The 12,342-nt window shown below is 44.5% G+C and overlaps 1 protein-coding gene across 1 annotated transcript in view; it reads right to left on the bottom strand.

Moving 5' to 3' along the window:
• TNXB (tenascin XB) overlaps positions 1-12,342 on the bottom strand; it is a 159,540-nt gene that overhangs the window by 32,282 nt on the left and 114,916 nt on the right. Inside the window, exons 31-37 of the mRNA XM_081939432.1 lie at positions 11,935-12,213; positions 10,408-10,695; positions 7,408-7,698; positions 5,817-6,107; positions 4,679-4,987; positions 2,688-3,005; positions 208-540 (exon numbers count right to left, since the gene is read on the bottom strand). Of these exons, the coding sequence (XP_081795558.1) occupies positions 208-540; positions 2,688-3,005; positions 4,679-4,987; positions 5,817-6,107; positions 7,408-7,698; positions 10,408-10,695; positions 11,935-12,213 (2,109 nt within the window). The remainder of the gene's footprint in view (positions 1-207; positions 541-2,687; positions 3,006-4,678; positions 4,988-5,816; positions 6,108-7,407; positions 7,699-10,407; positions 10,696-11,934; positions 12,214-12,342) is intronic.

Raw genomic sequence — 12,342 nt, 5'->3', positions numbered from 1 at the left:
ATGGTCACCTAATGAACTGTTGTAAGTCGAGGACTACCTGTAATTTCAAATTTCAGCTCATAAGGACGAGAAACCTGTGTTTTTTTTCAAATGAAAGGTTTGTGTGAGGAAATGTCTATAAGGAAACCACCAAGCTCAGAGGACACCAAGCACCCCTCACTGATTGTATCCCTCCCACTCTTTTTCCCCCCAGCAGGTGTTGCTAACCTGTTGTGATCACTTGGGCAGAGACCGGTCCAAGGCGCTGTTTTCCGAAGATACCATAAAGATTGAACTTGTACTTGTGAGAAGGGGATAGGTTGGAAACGGTGACATCACGGAAGTCTCCCCTTAAAGGAAGCACTTGGGGTCTTCCTTCGGCATCTTTGTACTGGACTGAAAAAGAATCAAAGCTTCCCTCTGGGACAGTCCACGATAACTGGGCTGAATGACTGGTGACCTCTGAGACTGAGAGCATGCCCAAGCGGGGGCTTATTCCAGCGGAGACCTCCTTGTTCCCCTCTCCAGGCATACCTGATGGCTTCTCATTGTCTGCTGGTGCTAGAGAGGAAAGGAATACGGTTGAGTGAGTGAGAGAGGGAGAGGCTGAGGTTCTTTAGCCTCATCTTTCTTTTCAGAGACAAAGTTCATATCAGAAGTTTCCCAGGTCTGGAGATAGGTTTGACCACATCACCCAGAATTCCCAACCAGCACACATTTGGAAAAGAGGATTGGACTGTGCATGTAAGGATCCTGTCAGGCGTGCCTCCCTCAATAACTCAAAAAGAAAACTCCTAACTCCATTGTTGTGGAATTAAAATACTTTTACTGGTTATGAAAAGATAACAGCAAAAGTAAAGCAAGATCTGAGCCAGAAAGGCGCGAACAAGTACATATCAAATGATAACCCTGCCCTCTCCCGCCAATGACCCCACCCCAGTGTCCAATCTGCAACTCCCTTAGGTGTCACGTGGGGTGCATCTCCAAAAGGCATCATCATGTTGGTATGCAGGACGGTTGGCCTTCACCAAGTCCAAACACCGGCCACCCGCATGCACAGAAGATGGTGAGAAGAAAACTCCCTTTTTCATATCACCTCCTGTACCATTTTTTCCCATCCCAAATACCATGCCCCCACCCTCCTCGTTTCTATGGCAGCCGATAGTAAGTAAGTGAAGCAGAGGCCAACAGATCCCATATATTCTAGGAATATAAAACTGCTAGGAAATTCTTTGCTGGTTTATTACGGAAAATAAACCATTTTCAGGTTGCATTGATTCACAAATCTGCTCTGTTCCATATCTGAGTATTCCCGTAACTTTGAAAAAAAGATCCAAACATTTGTGTGTTTTATAATTGTTCTGTCTCAGAAAATAGAGGTGGGGGGGGGGGGAGAGGAGAAAATAGAATAATAGATTTGGAAGGAACCTTGGAGGTCTTTTAGTTCAACCTCCTGCTCAAGCACGGTTGTCCAATCTCTTTTTGAAAGCCTCCAGTGCAGTGGCGGGTTGCAGGCAGTATGCCCCAGTACGGGCGTACCGGAGCCTGCCCGGAGCACCAGATACCGTTCCAGTATAGTGCTCGAGAGGGCCCACCTGCCCGCCCGAGTTTTAATGCTTTCGGTGTTCCGTGTTTTAACGTTTTCGGTGGTTCTGCGCACCCGCATGGCGCCTACAGCACCTGCGCGACGCTCCACCGAGCAGCTGGAGTGTTGCAGAGGCTTGCGGAAGCATAATTTGCAGCTACAACACATGCGCGCACTGCATGTGTCCATGTGGGTGACGCCAGGCCCAGAACCCACCACTGCGCCAGTGATGGAACAACTTAATAGAACAGAAGAAAAGAATAACAGAGAGGAAGTGGACCTAGGAGGCAAAGGTGGTATTCAGCCGGTTCTCTCTGGTTTGGGCAAACTGGTAGCGGTGGCTGTGGTAGGCTCTGCCCGCTCTCTCCGACGTAATGCGTGAGCACTGCGCATGCACAGAAGGCGGTGTGCATGTGCAGACGCTGTGCTTGTGAGTGCATTTGTGAACCAGTAGGGAAGGTAAGCGAATCCCACTGCTGCTTGGAGGCCTTCTAGTCCAACCCCCTGGTCAGAAAACCTACTGCCCCACTGCTCAGGAAACCCTGTACCAATTCATGACAAATGATTGTCAAATCTTTTCTTAAAACCTTCCAGTGTTGGGGCATCCACAACTTCTGGAGGCAACTTCTGGAGGCACTGATTAATTGTTCTCACTGTCAGTAAATTGCTCGTTAGCTCTAGGTAGCTTCTCTCCTTGGTTAGTTTCCATTCTTTCTTGTCTGGCCTTTTGGTGCTTTGGAAAATAGTTTGACCCTTTGAGTATACTGTATTTTAATATATTCCGATTTATTATTTAATTGAGTCAAGAATGACGTCGCAATAGGCAAGCTAGCCAACACACACATCTAACAAAATACATAAATAAGCTGGGAAATCAAAGCTTTGAGGAAGGGCTCTTTGGAAGTAAAAGATCTTTCACAGAGAAAAAAAAGGGAAAGAAAAATTGCAAAGGGAAGAATCTTATTGTTTAAACTGGAGGTGGGGAACGATAGCCCTTTTATGACTGGTGGACTTCAACTCCCAGAATTCCTGAGTCACGCTGGCTCAGGAATTCTGGGAGTTGAAGTCCACCAGTCTTAAAGGGGCCATCGTTTCCCACCACTGGTTTAAACCTGCTCCTCACCTGTGACGGTACTGGCAGTGATTGGTCCAAAGCGTCTGCGTCCGGAGATGCCATACAGATTGAACTTGTACTTATGGGAAGGTACCAGATAAAAGATCACAAAGGTGTTGGTTTCCTTGTCCACAGGGACCATTTGTGGTTTGTTTTCCGCATCTTTGTATTGGATCTGGAAGGAGTCAAAGGTCTCTGCAGGGACGTTCCAAGAGAGGCGGGCGGAGTTGCTGGTGACATCAGATACAGAGAGCTCCCCAAAACTGGGATTTGGAGATGGGCTGGGAGATCCACGCTCCTCTGTGCCCTGATGTGGAGGTAGCGGAGCTGTAAAAAAAAAGAAAGAAAGAAGAAGAGTGAAAAAAATGAGGGCTGGGGGAAAAAGATAATCGCAGCACAAAATACAGACTGTGGACTTCCTAGACTACGGCTTCTCAAACTTGTCAACTTTAAAATATGTGAACATCAACTCCCAGAATTCCCCAGCCAGCATGGCTGGCTGGGGGATTCTGGAAGTTGAAGTCCAATCACATCTTAAAGTTGCCAAGGGTCGGAAAAATCCAGCCAAAATTATTCACCCTGATTGAAAATAGTGTGTCAGCATTCCAAGTAATGCACCAATTGAAAGCAGAATTCGGAGGTAGATAGGTTCCTCAAAGAACAATTTATTGGATACATCATATTGGCACAACTGGTGAAAGCTGACTCTGAGAATTCTTCGCTAGACTAGCCATGCCCAATTCCTGCAACCGTTCTTCATATGTTTTAGCCGCCAGTCCCCTAATCATCTTTGTTGCTCTTCTCTGCACTCTTTCCAGAGTCTCAACATTTTTTTTTTATAGTGTGGTGACCAAAGCTGGATGCAATACTCTAGGTTTGGTCTTACTAAGGCTTTATAGAATTGAAGTCCCCCATGATTAGATAAAGGAGTTCAGTGGTTTCCTCCCGGTGTGGAACGGTATGAAAATCTGGCAGTTTTTTAAAAAAGTTTTTTCCCCTGCCGGTTCAGGCAAGGGAAAAAAAAGTTTTAAAAAGTAAGAGAGAGGGAGGGAGGGAAGGGAGAAAGAAAGAGAAAAAGAAAGAAAGAAAGAAAGAGAAAAAGAAAGAAAGAAAGAAAGAAAGAAAGAAAGAAAGAAACTCACTTTTCAGCCAGGAGATTCAGTAAAGGAGAAAAACAATGCTGTCGCTTTAAATCGGAACTGAGCATGCCTGGCTGTGGAATTCTGGGAGTTGAAGTCCACAAGTCTTAAAGCTGCAAAGTTTGGAGTCCTGCTTTAAATTGAAAAGCTGCTCAGAAGGAGGTTTGCAAAGTGACATTCAGCAGTTATTTGGGGTGGGTGGGTTGCTTCCCACAGAGGGAAGGGAGAAAGAAAGAAAGAAAGAAGGAAGGAAGGAAGGAAGGAAGGAAGGAAGAAAAACAACACAGCAATTCAGGGTTAGAAAACTATTCGGAGGTCATCTAGTCCAACCCCCTGCTGCAGCAGGAAACCTTACATTGTCTGGATTATTTTAGTGCCTCTAACAGAGAGGAAAATTGCCAGAAAGGAGAAGGAGTTTACTAGGACAAGGCTGCCATGCAGAGGAAGGCAGAGATAGTCCTTGACTTATGACTACAATTGAGCCCATAATTTTGGTTGCTAAGCAAGAGCATTGTTAAGTGAGCTTCACCACATTTTACCCAATCCATGACATCTCCTGGTGAGTAACATCAAGTTGGCCACGCCCACCCAGAAACATGACCACCAAACCACACCTACAAAATAGGCCACACGCACAGAATAGGTAGTAAAAAGTTTTGAAACCAACCCCTGCTTTGTCCCAACTACTGCAAGGGTTACATCCTACCAGCGTTTCCCAAACCCAGCAGCTTTATGATGCATGAATTCCTCAGCCCATTAAAATCCTCGCATAGCTCAAGTTGGGAAACATTGCTGTACAGAAAGATTTACACTTTCCCTTAACCCAGGGAAGGGAATAAGGGGTGAGTGGCTTGTACTGACCTGTGAAGGCCTTGGCGGAAATGGGCCCCAGGCGTTTGCCACCGGAGATGCCGTAGAGGTCGAACTGGTAACTGCGAGATGGAGTCAGGCTGGAGACCATTGTTTCACGGGAAGCCCCATCCACAGGCAAGCTCTGCAGACCTCCATCTTCGTATTGAACCAGGAAGGAGTCAAAGCTCCCAGTTGGGACACTCCAGGAAAGGAGAAGAGAATCGCTGGTGGTTTCAGAGATAGACAGTTCCCCCAAGCTAGGCTGATTCTCCCCATTTTCCTCTTCTTTTTCTTCTTCCCCCTCCTCCTTTGGTTCAGCTAAAAGAGAAAATGGGGGAGAGAAAGAAGAGATTCACTGTTAAGAATGTCCTCTCTGGATTTGTTTTACAAAGTACTAATGGAAAGAAGATATAGAAAGCCCCCTCCCGATGAATAATTGAGAGGAAAAGACAAAGGGTAACACAACCATAGCAGCTCCTTCTGTCCAAACTAGAAAATCTATTTTAGAAGGGAAGAAAAGTTGGAAAATGAAAATGAAAGAAAAACAAGGACTGTGGTAAGAATCCTAAAATTGGAAAGGGCTTCAAGTAAAGCAGAGATCTGGGGAAGGAGACCTTTATCGCCATCTAGGAAATTTCCAATAAAGTTGAGCTCACCAAATCTCTGTTAACCTGCTGAATAGGGTGATTCCTCTTTACAGGCACCCCCAGAAACCACTGTAATTTGGTATTTGAAGGGCTCTGCACCATGTGGAAATCCACGGGATCCCAAATTCCTATCTCAGAAGGTTGCATTTCCTTTCAATTGATTGATTGATTATGTGCCATCAAATTGATATCTACTGTTATTGACCACATACTGTAGATAGTTTTTTTTCCAGGTCAATTAAAAAAAGGGTGGAAATGCACCATGATGGTCAAACAAGATGTTGCGGAGGAGGAGGAGGAGGAGGAGGAGGAGGAGGAGGAGGAGGAGGAGGAGGAGGAGGAGGAGGAGGAGGAGGAGGAGGAGGAGGAGGAGGAGGAGTAGGAGGAAAAGAAGGAGGAGAAGGAGGAGGAGGAAGAGGAGAAGGAAAAGAAGGAGGAGACAGAGAAGGAGAAGAAGGAAAAGGAGGAGGAGAATGAGAATGAGAAGAAGGAGAGCTAACCTGTGGTGGCTTCAGAAGAAATGGGACCAATACGTTTTGGACCAGAAATTCCATAAAGGTTGAACTTGTACTTGTGGAATGGAGCCAGATTCAAAACGGTGACTTCGTGCGAATCTCCCTCCACAGTCAGTGTTTGGGTTCTGCCCTCCTCATCTTTATATTGGAGCAGGAAGGAGTCAAAGCTCCCCGTGGAGATGGTCCAAGAGAGAAGAACAGAGTTGCTGGTGGCCTCAGAGATGGAGAGTTCTCCTAAAGAGGGCTTTGGTGTAGCTTCTGTCTTTGTGGTGGACGCTGGGAGCAGAAAGGGGAAACAGGAATGAAAATAGTGTCTGATGAGTAATATGAATCAAAGCCAGTTCGGTGACCTTTGGCCAGTCCACACAACACTTCTGAAATCTTGCCAAGAGGACTGCAGGGACTTCGATGCAGTTGCTAGGAGTCAATGCTGACTCAAAGGCACAAATTAACCATATTCTTTGTGCATCTACATTTATCCCTTCTATTGTCTGCCCTTCTCCTCCTTCTCCTTCAGTGGTAGTATTCAGCCGGTTCAGACTGGTTCGTGTGAACTGGTAGGGGTGACCTGCGGGTGGGCTTGCCCACACCCACTCACCCGCCCTGCCCCATGCTGACCTATTTAGTCACGTTTTCTAAGCCGCGCACATGTTTGCAAGTTATGTGTGTGAGCAAAGCGCATGTGCAGAAGGCCATGCACATGTGCAGACATCGCGCAAGCAAGCAAAGCTGGCATGCGCAAATGTGCTCATATTTTCGGTGCACAGCGAACCAGTGGTAAGATTATGTGAAACCCAACTCTGTTCTTCTTCTCCTTCCCTCCCGCTTCTCCCTTCCCTTCCAACTATAGGTTGCCCCAATCTGAACAGCTTTGGACGGCATACATGAGCAATACAAAGAATAAATATCTTCTGTGTTATAACAAAGCACACTCACTATAGTTGTAAGAGAAAGCCATCCCTAAGAGTAAAAAAGCAGATGTGCCTCAGAAACACATCCAATGGAATGAGTGGTATAATAAAATTTGGAGTATGGCAACAAATGATAAATTAACAACAGAAATTAAACTTTAAAAAGGGATGATTAAAGTAAATAATTATAATGAAATATGGGGGGAATTTATAAAATCAGTGTTGGTGGAAGGCAAAGGGAATAAAACTACTCAAGAATATATGTTGTTTTGGATATAGTTAGATGGGGTTTTGTAGCCAAAACAATAACGTTTTCCTGTGGGAACCAAGGACATTCACACAGGTGGCTGGCCAGAGGAGGAGACAGTAACCCCAGCGACTGGCCAGGACTCGGATTGGACAATGTGACCAGCGACTGGGGTGAGAAAAGGAAAACTTTTACTTCCATTCAGGTGAAAGCCGCGGGAAAACTCAGAGTCGGCTTTCACCAGTTTGTGCCAATATGACGTATCCAATCAATCGTTCTTTGAGGACGTTGCTTGCCTCAGAGTTTCGTTTTCCATGGGTGCTTCACTTGGAATGCTGACAGGCCCATGAAAGAAAATAGATATCTCCCCACTAAAACAGGAACCCGAAAAAGGCACCCAGCTCTAAGGAAGGCTGACCTGTGATGGCATCAACAGAAACAGGGCCCGTGCGCTTGCGACCAGAAAGTCCGTAAAGGTTGAATTTGTATTTGCGAGATGGAACCAGGTCAGGGATGGAGATCTCACGCAAATCTCCTTCCACCGGAATCGCCTGGGGCTGGCCCTCAGCGTCCTTGTACTGAATTGCAAAAGACTCAAAGCGCCCCGTCAGGACGGTCCAGGACAGATGGACAGAATTGCTGGTGATCTGTGAAGCAGAGAGCTCTCCTAGGCTGGGAGGAATCACGGGGCCCTGTAGCTCCGCTGTTGCTAGGAGAGAGGAAAGAAGAAGGCTGATGAATTTTTGGATGAGTTAAATTTGCCAAGCTTGGAAAAAAAAAATGCGTCGTACGGGTAGTCCTCTCGACTTACGACTGTAATTGAGCCCAACATTTCTGTTGCTAAGGGAAACATGGGTTAAGTGAATTTGCCCCGTTTTATGACCTTCCTTGCTACAGTTGTTAAGTGAATCATTGCAGTTGTTAAGTTAATAACACGGTTGTTAAGTGAAGCCCCATTGGCTTGGCTTGTCAGAAGGTCACAAAGGGGGATCACATGACCCTGGGACACTGCAACGGTCATAAATATGAGTCAGTTGCCTAGTATCTGAATTTGAATCACATGACCCACAATGCCATAAAAGTCATGTGTGAAAAACAGCCATGTCACTTTTTGCAGTGCCTTGTAACTTTGACCAATCACTAAATGAACTGTCGTAAGTCGAGGACTACCTGTATATTAGAAGCAGAAACGGTGATGGCTCCCGTAACCACTCTATAATATTCACTCATGACATCACCAGCTTTCTGGGGCAGCCACTATTTAGACCTTTCTAAAGGAATCACAGTACAGTACAGGTGGTCCTTGACGTACAACCACAATTGAGCCCAAAAATTATGCTGTTGAGCGAGACATCTGTGAAGTGAATTTTGTTCCATTTTATGACATTTCTGGCTCCCCCATTGACTTTGCTTGTCAGATGGTCGCAAAAGGTGATCACCTGATCTTGGGACAGAGCCATGGTCATAAACATGAACCAGTTGCCAAACATCTGACTTTAAAAAAAAAACTTTATTATTTACATAATAAAATAATAATAATAATAATAAATATTTATTTCTTAGCCGCACCCTCTCCCGAAGGACTCGGGGCGGCGTACAATGAAACATATGAAATAAATATGGACAAAACAAACATATAACAGAGACATATTCCGAGACATACACAAGGAGGAGGTCGGCTGATAAATAAAACAATTAAAATACAATATTTAAAAACCCCTAGATAATTAAATATAATTAAAATACCCAGTAAAAGCCCGTCAGAAGCGATATGGTTAGATCAAAGTTGAGAAGTAGAAGTTCTATGTAGAAGTACATAGAAGTATATCGAACACAGCGTGACTGTCCTGGCGTTTCATCCGCCATAGAAACCAAAGTGAAAGACAAATAACATACAGTATTCCCCAGCCGGCTGGGGAATTCTGGGAGTTGAAGTCCAGAAGTCTTAAAGTTCCCAAGTTTGGACACCCCTGTCTTATACAATTATTTTTGACCAACGTGTTCATTCTAATATACAGTATGTAAGATATCTTATTTCAGGTCTACTTAGCCTAATTTTTTCATGTTCCAACTCCCACCTCGTGTTTCCAGCCATTGATAAAATCCATTTCACGTGTCATAATATTCTGTCTCTCCTTTGTTTTTTAATTCTAACGTTAGTCTATCCATTTCAGTGCATGTTAATTTCTTCCTTATTATCTCCTTTTCTGAAGGAGTGATTTTCACTTTTCCATTGCTGTACATACACCACTCTCGCTGCTGTTAGGATGTGAAGTATTAGGTATACTGATCCTTTGCGATAGCCTTCTGTTATAATAACCAATAGAAACAATTCTATACATGGAATTCTATACGTTGTCCAACCATTTTTTCTAGCCAAATGTCTGACTTTTGATCACGTGATCATGGGGATGCTGGAAAGGTCACAACTGTGAAAAACGGTCTTAAATCATTTTTTTCAGTGCCTTTGCAACGTTGAATGGTCACTAAATCAACTGTTGTAACTCGAGGACTGCCTGTATCACATCAACCTTAACTTCCCCCAGCCCCCCTAAAAATATATGGATGTTTTTAGAAACTGACTGACTTCAAAGTTATTAAAAGAGGTGTTATGTACGGACGGACGTTGTTAAATTTACGTGTTTCCACATGCTCACCGGGGATTGGTTGCCTAAACCCTGGGAAGTTTAAACAACTGTCATTGGCTGGCTGGTCTGCCGGAGCTCCTTAATTTACATGTTTCCACATGCTCACCGGGGATTGGTTGCCTAAACCCCAGGAAGTTTAAACAACTGTCATTGGCTGGCTGGTCTGCCGGAGCTCCTTAATTTACATGTTTCCACATGCTCACCGGGGATTGGTTGCCTAAACCCTGGGAAGTTTAAACAACTGTCATTGGCTGGCTGGTCTGCCGGAGCTCCTTAATTTACATGTTTCCACATGCTCACCGGGGATTGGTTGCCTAAACCCCAGGAAGTTTAAACAACTGTCATTGGCTGGCTGGTCTGCCGGAGCTCCTTAATTTACATGTTTCCACATGCTCACCGGGGATTGGTTGCCTAAACCCCGGGAAGTTTAAACAACTGTCATTGGCTGGCTGGTCTGCCGGAGCTCCTTAATTTACATGTTTCCACATGCTCACCGGGGATTGGTTGCCCAAACCCTGGGAAGTTTAAACTACTGTCATTGGCTGGCTGGTCTGCCGGAGCTCCTTAAAAGGCGAGCTCCAACAGCCCAGCCGGCAAAGCGCAGTCACTTATGCTTGCAATAAAAGTGCTGAAAGTCACTCGTGCCTCTCGCCTGCTGCTTCTCGGCAATCTAACAAGAGGTATTTGTTGTTTGTTTTTTCTGTTTTTAAAGGTTAAAATGTTTAATAAAAACTTTTTTTTTTTAAAAAAAGAGGCTTTCCCTTGCTGACCTGTGACGGCATCAACAGAAACGGGTCCAAAACGCTTACGACCAGAGACTCCATAAAGATTAAACTTATATCTGCGGGCGGGAGTCAGGTTGGGGAGGACGAGTTGGTGAGTGTTCCCTTCCACGGGGACGGCTTGGGGCTTGCCATCCACGTCCTTGTATTGGATCATAAAAGAATCAAATCTCCCGATGTGGACTGTCCACGAGAGAAGTGCTGAATTGTGGGTAACGTTGGAGACAGAAAGCTCTCCCAAGCTGGGCTGATCTGGTGGTGTTGTGGCTAACGGGGCTGAAAAAGAGAGAAGAAACAAAGGAGGATAAAGATACAATGGAAAGGAAAAATTCATGAAAATAAGGTATCCCACGGCTGGTACTATGGTAGATATGAGCGTTATAGGAAGCCCTCGACTTACGGCCCCAACTGAGCCTAATATTTTTCTGTTGCTAAGTGAGACAGTTGTTAAGGGAGTTTTGCCCCCCCCCCATTTTACGACTTTCTCGCCACAAGTTGTTAAATGAATCACTGCAATTCTTAAGTTAGTCACATGCTGGGTAAGTGACTTTGGCTTCCTCATTGACATCTGGCTCTGGTGGACTGGTGCAATAAAAATAACCTGGTTTTTGAATGTTAATTTTAAAAAAAAGATCATGATTGATTTTAGAAAGAGCCAGCATAGTCATAGTCCACTTTGCACCAAGGCTGCAGCTGTAGAGATGGTGAACAGTATTAAGTGTGTGTGTGAGCGCAAATAACGAACAATCTGACTTGGTCTCTTCATATGTCATAAATCAGCAAGAAACTGGCAAAGAATTTTAAAAGTTCACATTGTACACTGAATTATACGACGCACCTTTTTCCCTCAAAAAAGAAGCTGAAAATCTGGGTGTGTTTTATACGCTGAATACAGCACTTTTTGCCTCCTGAAACCTAGCCCCTTTGCAAATAGCACTTTTTAAAACAATAGCACTGGGCCTCTTCAGATCAAGCATTTATTTTAAAAAGCTTCTTCATTTTGTTAAGTTGTCTAGAATAATAATAAAGCAGTCTTTTAAAAATAAGTCTAATAATTTAAACATTCTATAGGAATTTATAGTTGTTGACTTACCTCGTTGCAGCAAACAGCCTGATTAGCACAAGAAAAAAAAATCTGCCTCCCAGCAATTTGCCACGTGGAGCAAGTTTCACTTTCAGTTTCTCCCGATCATCAGCTGTTACAGGCTGCAGGGATTGCTATAGCTTATTGAAGCCTCCGCAACCCCCCATTTGCTGCAAAGAGGTAAATGGCTGGGAGGCAGAGGGTTGGGGCCAGTGGGTGGGTGGGGCTACATTCAGTGTATAAGATGCACCCAAATTTTCATCCTCTTTTAGAGGGGAAAAAGGTTCGTCTTATACTCCAAAAAATACGGTACTTTCGCAGCAGAAGCAGAAGAAACAAATACATAAATGAATCAAGAAATTTAAACAAATAAAAATAAAAATGGAGCATAGAATTAGAAAGCTTCCAATGGACTTCTTATTGTCTCTGACCTGTAAAGGCGTCAGCAGAGAGGACTCTGGTCTTCTGGCGTCCAGAGACCCCATAGAGGAGGAACTTATATTTGTGGGAAGGAGCCAGGTTGGTTACGGTGACTTCACGGGAGGCTCCATCCACAGGAAACACTTGGGGTTGTCCATCTGCATCCTCGTATTGGACCAGGAAGGAGTCAAAGGTCCCAGTGGGGACAGTCCAATAGAGATGAACAGAATTGCTAGTGATGTCCAGGACAGATAACTCCCCCAAGGTTGGTTGGACAGCAATTCCCTCTTCTGTGATTTGAGCTAAAACAGGCATATGGAAATAAAGGTTTTGTTAGAATGGCTTGTCGGAGATACAATCCAACGAAGAAGAACATTCATCAACAAGTCTGCTTATAAAAGGAACCAGGGATAAGGAGG

The sequence above is a fragment of the Natrix helvetica genome (genome assembly GCF_964273705.1).
Source record: "Natrix helvetica genome assembly, chromosome: 1".
Classification (NCBI taxonomy): Eukaryota; Metazoa; Chordata; class Lepidosauria; order Squamata; family Natricidae; genus Natrix; species Natrix helvetica.
Note: the sequence above shows the minus strand (reverse complement) of the source record. Positions and strands in the feature narration are given on the sequence as shown.